Source organism: Macadamia integrifolia, chromosome 7, assembly GCF_013358625.1.
Source record: "Macadamia integrifolia cultivar HAES 741 chromosome 7, SCU_Mint_v3, whole genome shotgun sequence".
NCBI lineage: Eukaryota > Viridiplantae > Streptophyta > Magnoliopsida > Proteales > Proteaceae > Macadamia > Macadamia integrifolia.
The window spans coordinates 14,827,688-14,837,304 of record NC_056563.1 but is presented as its reverse complement, the minus strand read 5'-3'; the positions used below and the strand labels follow the sequence as shown (position 1 = coordinate 14,837,304).

The 9,617-nt window shown below is 42.9% G+C and overlaps 1 protein-coding gene and 1 long non-coding RNA gene across 4 annotated transcripts; both read left to right on the top strand.

The window, feature by feature from the left end:
• The first annotated feature begins 4,560 nt into the window (after positions 1 to 4,560).
• On the top strand, positions 4,561 to 6,903 carry LOC122083925 (UDP-glycosyltransferase 88F4-like). The gene has a single exon (XM_042651869.1). The coding sequence runs from the start codon at positions 4,829 to 4,831 to the stop codon at positions 6,272 to 6,274; it is 1,446 nt and encodes a 481-aa protein (XP_042507803.1). The 5' UTR covers positions 4,561 to 4,828; the 3' UTR covers positions 6,275 to 6,903.
• Positions 6,904 to 8,227: 1,324 nt separating this feature from the next.
• LOC122083926 lies at positions 8,228 to 9,402 on the top strand. Of its 3 annotated transcripts, none has more exons than XR_006141757.1 (3): positions 8,228 to 8,395; positions 8,844 to 8,994; positions 9,099 to 9,402. It is a non-coding gene; the product is annotated as an uncharacterized LOC122083926 (long non-coding RNA). The 3 variants fall into 3 exon arrangements; XR_006141758.1 differs by lacking the exon at positions 8,228 to 8,395 and adding an exon at positions 8,620 to 8,701; XR_006141756.1 differs by lacking the exon at positions 8,228 to 8,395 and having other exon boundaries at positions 8,795 to 8,994.
• Positions 9,403 to 9,617: the final 215 nt, after the last annotated feature.

The window sequence follows — 9,617 nt, the reverse complement described above, 5'->3', positions numbered from 1 at the left end:
TGAATCTCCAAGAGAAAGTTTGTTTACGAATGGTCAAGCTCATATTGCTTGAGTTCAACTGTATCAAGTGGCTGATCTGTTTTATTCTTCTTCGACTCACGAGAGTCGTCCCTTGGCCTCAGAGGCCTCTTCTCCTTCTCTGATTGGTCACCCCTATCAGTTATCCCCCTAGCGGCTAGGACTTCTTCCATGTTGGCATATTGATTACACCGTCTGGCAAGTTGAGGGTAATAGATTGGATCAGATCAGGGTGCATTACTCCATTGCACAATGTGTTATATGCCACTCCTTCTAGTAGGTTTTTAGCCTCTAGTGTCGCCTTAGTGAATCAGGCAAGGAACTCCCTTATAGTCTCCCTTGCTCCCTGCCTCATGTTCATCACGTTTTACGTAGTTTGTTTTTGCTTCATACTAGCTTGGAAATGTGTGAGGAACGCTCTCGTCAGCTCTTTATTGCTATGGATGGACCAAGGCTACAAGTTCGACATCCACACTAGCACAGTCCCTTTTAATGAGGCTAGGAAGGCTCGGCAGAGAATTGCTTCTAACCTCCCATGGACTGTCATGGCTGAACTATAGTACTGAGATGATCATAGGGATTTATGGTTCCATTATATGAGTTAAAGATAGGTACCACAAAATTTGAGGGCAGCTCGACGTCTATCAGCTCATCGGATAGTGCATTATGGGTTAGGGTTACCGTTATGTCAGCTGGGTGCCTTTGCCTCTGCATTCCTTCAATCCTCTCAGTGAGACGCTGAATGTAGTTCTTCAGGTCATCCCTTCTTTCCTCGGCTCGGTGATCCGGGGAGCGGCGTTCCCTTTCAGCTCTTCTAGGGCTTCTTCCTTGGTCTTAGCACCTGCCAGATTGATCCTGACCTTACTGTCGTTCACCTCTAGCCGGCCTAGGAGGCGAGCCTTGATGGCCTCCATGGGGTAGTTCTTCTCGAGTTGTCCTCTATGAGGAGTTCTCGTTTCCCTCTCCGCGCAGACGCACTCCTCTAGTTGGCCTTTACGGTGAGCACTAGCATCCCTCTGCCCTGGGTGGGGATCTATGGGCATCACATGTCTCAGGGCTCCAGTTATGTGCGGAACGATGAACCCTCCCATTTTGGCCAAAAAGGGGCCCTTGTTGGCATCTCTCGATGGGAGATTGGGGTGTCACTGAGCGAATTGTACGTAATGTTCTGACCGATCTCCTCTTGGCTGTTGATTGAGGGGTGACACTGTTGTCAAGTGATTCATCTTTGGGTCGCCTATCCGGAGCTAGCCTAGGCAGCTGAGTTGAGTCAGTGCGGGGCACAGGGAGTGTTGAGCCGAACTGACGTATGAAGTCCCGTACCAGAGTGTTGGTTGCCAACACTTGTAGCTACAGGCTTTGCATCTATTCTTCCATATTTGGCTGAGTCACTTAGGATGACGGGCCTTGGCGAGATTGCTAAGGGTTTTGCTCGCGCTGATCTCCTCTCTTGGGGTAACATCAGCATCAGGTTGGGCTTACGGGGGTCTTTGTGGAGGGTTCTTCGCGGGGATATTCTCCTGATCTGCCATTGGAGGTGAGTGAGGATGTTCAAATGGTGAATCACGGGAGGACCTTACTTGTGTTGTAGTAAAGAAAACGACCTTCTCACTCCTTAATTGGATTCGTTCAAGGTAGCTTTTTGTAACCGTTTCCCATAGAGGGCGCCAATCTGATGTGGCAAAAATTGACCATCCGATCTTCCTTACAACTCCTGATGCTCCAGCAGATTTGCACAGAAGAGAAGACAGGGGAAAGCTGGGCTGACCTGATAGGGGACTCTCCGATACCTAAGTCAGATCTTTCCACAGTAGATACTCAAGAGAGTTTTCAGTCAAAAGAAGTGATTGATCCCCACAATGGAGGCTTACCTTGGTATTTATAAGCTACTGATGGAGTGGAGAAATGGGAAAGTCCGTGGAGAATTCTACTGGGCATCGAATCCTTAAGGAGAATGGCTCTCTGATTTCAGGAACATTCTAGATTTCGAGGCATCTTTCAGAATATTCCTCTTTTATTTTGGAAGCGTGGGTTGTGAGGGGTGGATGTCTCTGATGACATGTAGTGGATAGAATCCTGTCCTTGTAAACAGGGATTACGTTCCTTGAATGTAGAAGTGGATAAAAACATGTTTCTGGGAGCCCTGCCTGATGATGCCGGGCCGAGGTGGCAGCACGGCCTGAGAAGATGCCGAGGTGGTAGCTCAGCCAGATGGGGGGCCTAGGTGGTAGCTTAGACTGATGAGAAGCCGAGGTGACAACTTGGCATAATGAGGAGCCGAGGTGATAGCTTGGACTAATGAGGGGTCGAGGTGATAGCTCGGCTTGATGAGGAGCCGAGGTGGAAGTATGGCATTAGTTCAAACGCTCCTTGGCCATGCTGTGGTCAGAGACATTTATCCTCATCAAAGGGCATAGATGAAATGTGCAGGCTCACTTTTAAAAAGGATTCGGTTTTTTTTTGGCAAAACCCCAATACCCATTCCAAACCAACCCGAACCATAAACTTTAGGTATCGAATGATAATGCATCAAATAATTGACCAATTGTCACGACAAGTGATAACCAATAATGTAGGGGTGACCAAAAGTGGTTTCCAATTTTCTTGAAAATCCTGAAACTTTGCTAGAACAAGAAAAATCTTGTGTCAATTATGATCATCGAGATTATTCTGTTATATCTCGTGTGCAAAATTTCGATACCTCAATCACCTAGAATCACTATTGAAATTAAAAAAACCCCTGTACCTGTCAAATCCGGCCCCTCTTTGAAAATGTTCCAACCACCCTGCTTTTGACCAGATCCGCCAAAGGCCTTCAGGCCGACCTGCCCAATCCTAAGCCGACCTACCCAAGTTTTGTCCCACCCATTAACAAAAATGCCACTTATTTTGGAAAACCATAAATATGGTAATTTCTAAACAAAAAACGTATGAAGAAAGTGGGAAAAAGTAGTGGAAATTCTTTAAAAAAAAAAAAAATAAATAAATAAAATTCCTAAAAAGCCCGTAAGTTTTGCAAAAATCCCATGAAGTCTGTCAAAATCCTCAAATTTCGTCGGAGTACTACCGAAAACCTTGATCTTTTCCAAATACCCGAAAAATCCCCCAAAACCCAGAAAAATACCAAAATTTTTAGAAACCCCAGCAAACCTAGAATTTTGGTGAGAAACCCTCAAGAAGCCTAGGAAGTGCCCAATCTCTGTTGTAAATCAATCTCCAAGTTACGTCTTCGTTCCTATATCGAGGGAATTGTCAACCACAATTGGACTCCAAGTATGGGTAACTTTCCTGAGCCTAGCTTACATAGAGTTCATTATTTTAATTATTTTCATGTGATATAGCATCTTACAACCGTTACGTTGTCTACATCATCATGTGATATAGCCCCATATAGTTATTATATTGTCCTCATCATCATGTTGTATAGCATTGTACAACCGTTACACTTTCTACATCAACATAAGATATAACTGTTACATTGTCTGCATCATCATGTAATATAACATCGTACAACCGTCATGATGTCCGTATCAACATAAGATATAGCATTATCGTACGTCCTATTATTGCAAATGAAGGGTGTAGATGTAATTTCAACATTCTATACCTTAAATTCCTAATATTGCATGGGCAGGGCATAGATGTAACTTCCATCATTCCATGTGGTCATTTTAGGATTAAATTTCTATAATTTCATGTGAAGGCATAGATGTAATTTCTATCATTCTATGTGGTTATTTTAAGTTAAGCTTCTATCATCTCATGTGGATAAGTTAGGTTGCTCTATCATCATTTCATGCTTATCCATTTGCATCATGATCTTGTCCAGGTACACATAAGCAAGCATGTTGGCCTAGGGCTACCAAAATTCTCGAGGGATGTAAGGGTATTGGCTGGGATTTTAGGATCCGCGGCCCTCTTTCTTGGGCATCTCTGCAGACCCTGCACCACTGCATCCTGCTCCAAGATATGTGGGGGCATATTTTTGCAGAGGCTCTTTCCCTCTTTCTAGTAGTATCAAAGGGATGGGATTAGGTCGGGTTTAAAGGAGTTAGTTTAGATCGGACTTATAAATGCATCGGTTCGATTGAATGCTTATCGGGCTAGGTGCAAGCTACACCTTGTAGTATCTGTTTATGAGCCCGATACATTTATTAATCAAGTCTGCTCAAGTCGAACTCGTGTGGGCCTGGAATTGACACCCCTAGATAGCCCTCCAAACTTTCGTTCTTCACAATAAATAAAAGAGAAAAGAACACCCTGATTGTGCAACCTGACGTTAATATAAGGGCCAATGAAGAGACATACAAGGCCATTAACAAAAGATTGGATTTTTTGTATTTTATAGGGGTGGGTATTATTTTGGCTATCCTCTTATGTTTCGGAATCGGGGAGATTCCATCTTCATAAAATGTGAAACCTTGTTATTCCATCTCAATCATGTGATCCAGTCTCCTATTTGTAGATATCAACAGCACTCTCTTATTTGTAGGTCTGGAAGACCCTTTTATCGGACCCACGGCCGCCTCATCTTATGGCACAACAAGCAAAATGCCAAGGTAAATGACGCGTTGGAGATGATGCACGGCTGCAGAGTTCAGTCAAAATAGTCGACTGAGAATAAAGGAAATTATTGAAATGCTGACGCACGCATTGATGCAGCCTTCAGCACTAAAGCTCACCTTTGATAGAGATGTTTCAGCCTACGCATAATTCATATTTTAAGATCTTCAAAGGATGCTTATTAGGTCATCATCCATTTCAGATTTGAAGGAGCAGAAGAAGGAGAAGAAGAAAAGAGGAAGAAAACATGGAAGGAACTGTAGTGATATACCCCATAATGACCATTGGCCACCTCGTATCAATGGTGGAACTAGGCAATCTCATTCTCCGCCAATATCATCACCGCTTCTCCGTCACCGTCCTCATCACAACAGACCAATTATTTATCACACCAGACGTCACCGCCTTCCTCCGCCGCGTCTCCAAAGCCACCCCATCCATCACCTTCCACCACCTCCCTTCCCTCTCCATTCCTTCCAGCTCTATCGAACCTTCTCCCAATCGAAGTCGCTTAGCAGTCCGCGGCGAACTTATCCGCTCTAACAACCCAAACCTCATCCATGCACTTCAAACCATCTCGGAAACCTCCACTGTTCGAGCCCTTATCATAGACTTCTTCTGCGTCCCTGGCTCCTACGGGGCATCTGATCTCGGCTTCCCCACATACTACTATATCCCTGCAGGTGCTATCTTTCTCTCCCTCTTGCTCCATCTCCCCACCATCCACAGTCAAACCACCAAGAGCTTCAAGCATCTGACCACAACCCATCTCCATTTCCCCGGATTGCCGCCCGTCCGGGCCTCCCACATGCCCGAACCGATGCTGGACCGAGATGACCAAGTCTACCATTACATGTTAGAGATCGGTAACAGACTACCCAAGTCAACAGGAATTATAGTCAACACTTTTGAGTCCCTTGAGTCAAAAGTGATCAAAGCCATCACTGATGGGCTCTGCATACCTGACGTTCCAACTCCACCTGTTTACTGCATTGGACCATTGATCGACAGCCCCGATACTCATTCCCTGGAGGGTGAAAGTATAAATCAATGCTTGTCATGGCTGGATGCGCAACCGAGTCAGAGGGTCGTGTTCTTGTGTTTTGGAAGCCGAGGTGTGTTCTCGAAAACGCAGGTGAAGGAGATCGCAGTTGGGTTGGAGAAAAGTGGGCAGAGGTTCTTGTGGGTACTGCGGAAGCCTCTCTCAGAGGACAATAACAAACATATGTCTTTTGAAAGGGAAGATCTGGATTTGGATGTTCTGTTACCGGAAGGTTTCTTGGAAAGGACCCATGACAGGGGTCTTGTGGTCAAGGAGTGGGCCCCACAAGTGGAAGTGCTTAGTAAGGAATCGGTAGGTGGGTTCGTGACTCACTGTGGGTGGAACTCGGTGTTGGAAGCTGTATCCGCAGGGGTGCCCATGGTGGCATGGCCTCTCTATGCTGAGCAGCACATGAACAGAACAGTTTTGGTGGAGCAGATGAAATTGGCGATGCCGATGGAGGCATCAAAAGATGGGATGGTGAGTGCGGTGGAGGTTGAGAAACGCGTTAGGGCGTTGATAGAATCGGAAGAAGGGAGAGTTTCAAGAGAAAGGAGTCGCAAGACAAAGGAAGAGGCCGTGGCTGCGTGGTCCGCGGGTGGTTCTTCTATGATTGCTTTCACCAAGCTGGCTGACTCATGGATCTATTGATGCCAACTCAGGTGACTCAGCTGTTTTGCACGGTGTTGAGATTTTGGGAACATAGTCCAATCGGCTCAGTAAGAGAAAGAGAGAGATAGACAGAGAGAAGCCATGCAGCTACGCTGGTTGATGATGTGATCCTTTTTAAAGCACATGGATGGATGAGGTCTCTTGTGGTTTAATCAAATGTCAAATTTTATGATGAAATCCTCTCATTTGGATTGCGGCATGGCATCAATCAGTTCAATACATGATTTTCTTTTCTAATAATGAAAAATACGGAAAAATAAATTAAACATGGAGCATGACCTCTGTGCCAATGTCAAAGCCAATGAAAACAAAAGTAGAAGCATCTGAAGCCAAATCTCTTGCGCCCTTCCACCCCTTGAAGGAAACCTCTGGCTTCTGTTTCTTCGTTCTCACCACCTATCAGTCTATTCCCAAAGTTTGCTTATTTTGACTTGAGCTATGGCAAAGGTATTTATAGTATTTATGTCTGGATTTGCAGTGAATTTGCTTTTCAGTAGGAAAATTGTTTTACCCAATCTTATTATTCTTTTGCCTAATCTTTCCTTACTATAGGTTATTAATGTAAGATTTCATTGTGGTTCAAGTTAAAAAATAGATCGATTTAAATTGATATTAGCCTGATGTTGAGAAATCGAAATTGTACCAAATCAAAACTAACTGAAAGCCAAAGTTTCTTAATGATTTAGTTTTGGTCTCACTCATTTGCAGACAAAAATAGATTCAGCTGATCAAAACCGAGCCAAACCAAACATTTGACACTGCTGTACCATATGATCTCATCACTACCTCTCCTATTATCGAAGGTCTGAAAAACCTTTTCCGAGTCTCATCCAGCCATTAAGAAATTCTCTTTACACCGATCCTCAATTTATTGCAAGTGACTGTACTTTATATATTATTACAGACTACACCATTGTGGCATACTATCCTAGAAACTGAAACTTGGGCCTCCTCCCCAGCAAAGCAGTGTTGGTGCCATGAACCAAGTGGGGCAAACTAAGGTAGATTAACAATTTTAACAATTCCTTTCCGGTGAAGGTTAGGTCAAGTTAACCCTATCTTGATAGAATCCGGCCAATCCCATTTTTAGTTGGAAATTTCTTAGATTGATTATTCAATTAAGGCTTTTTAGTTGGGCTCTTGGGCATGATTGATTAGTTTAGGACCTTAAGCATTCTTATGATCAGCAGATTGGGATTTGTTCTGCGTTTTAAATCAACCTACTCCAAGTTGAACGTTTTTTTCTTTTCAATTTGCTCCTAGTGGATTTGGAGTGAATTTTAATAACAAGCATACAATATATACAAAGCCCTGCTATGGATAACAGCATGCTGAGGAGTTCAGTTCAAATTGTTGTTCCAACTTAGTCCACTGAAACTGTCCAAACATATCAAAATATAGAAAATCAATATAGCTTTTAACTAGTAAACAAAAAAAAATCTACTCTCTCTCTCTCTCTCTCTCTCTCTCTCTTTTCAAAAAGCAAAACTTGGTAGAGTGGGACTTCCACCTTGAATTTCAGTTAAAAGGGGTTTAAGAAGGGTTATAATGTAGGCATCCTTACCCCTATGACTAATATGTCGCAATAGAACAATCTTATCGTGATCGGCTTAAATTCCAATTAGTTGACATATGTAGAAAAGGGAAAAAGAACTTTCTTTGTCATCACAGGTGGGTCTTTTCACACCCAACTGTTTCTGAGGATTGAAATCATCTACGACCTCTGACACTGGCAGAGGTTGTTTTATCTATTGACACATGGCATCGTACACATGGATGGTGGATTGGAAAAAACGGTTTGAAATATTGGTTTTCTTTACAACCTGGTTTAAGGAGAAAACCAAACCTTTACTTCATTCAAAACCCCATCCCAACCCACTCCATCATTGAAGTCTGCTTCTCCAATATCTCTAATTTTTTTTTTTATTTCTCTGTTATTTATCTGAATCACTTGAAGGGTTCCAGCCATGGCTGCTCACCAAGACCCGACTACCAATTCCTTTGTAATAACCAGAATAACGTTGTACCGATCAGAGCTTCTACCGATATTCCCCTTCTTAGACTACTTCAGCCTCGCCAAGTCGAAAATCACCCTCTGAGGTATTCCTATTTTCTTGTCCTTTGTATTTTCTCATATAGCTTACCCAGTTTGATGTTCTTTGCATGCGATGTTTTCACATCAGAGAAATCAAGGGCCCATTTGGTAACATTCTGCTGTTTCTGTTTCAAAAAACGGTAAAAACAGAAACATAATTAAAGGTGTTTGATAAGTCATGTCTCTGGAAATTGATAGTAACCAGCGAAAGAATGACCACAAGTCGTTTTCAGAAATGGCGAAACAAGTTTTCTAGAAACGGTGAAAGAAGTTCTACTTCAAACCTGGGTCGTTTCTTGAACCATAAATAGGTAGAAATTTCAATTTCTATTCCTAAAAACAAGTGAAAAAAATAGTTTTATCATACGCTTTTGTTCCGTTCTTGAAACGTTGTCAAACAAGCCCAAGTTTATTTGTTTCCTCTAAATGAAATTGTTCATCCCTTTTCCGTAGCTCGAGCCTGCGGACCTCGGTTTCTACAGGATAGGGTATGTTAGGAGTGTTTGAGCTTACGGTGTTCGAGCTTCCGGGTTGAATTCATGGAAGGACCTGACGAGTTCGGAGTGTTTGCCTCTAAAATGTCAAATCACTTTGCCGAGCTAGGGTGAGCATTTTTTTTTATATATATATTTTTAATTTCTTTCCCTCCCATATATTGTTCTGTGTTGTACTTGAATAATAATCATTTTTTTCATAATTCATGAATAGAACAGAACGAGCTCGAGCAGAAGAAGGGATGAAGAGAAAGGTTTTTTCTTCTCGGCAAACCCTCAAGCAAGAGCACAAGCAGAAGAAGAAGCAGAGAAACCCTCAAGCACAAGCAGCAGCAGGAGCAGAAGAACTTCGGATCGAAACCCTCAAGCATGAACACGAGCAGAGGAAGAAAATCAGGATTTCAACGATGGAGTGGGTTGGGATGGGGTTTTGAATGAAGCAAGGGTTTGGTTTCCTCCTTAAACCAGAAATCGGGTTGTAAAGAAAACCAAGATTTCAAACCCTTTTTTTCAATCCATCGTCCACGTGTACATCACATGTCGATAGATAAACCACCCTCTGCCAACCTCCGCCAATGTCAGAGGTAGTAGACGATTTCAATCCTGTTTATGATGCGCAAACGGACTTTATCCTCTTGCCCTGATAACATAAATTCTTCAATTTCCATCACCTCAAAAGTTGTTTCCTTCTGCTTATATCTTCTTCGTCTTTGTTTTTTTTGGTTGGTTTTTT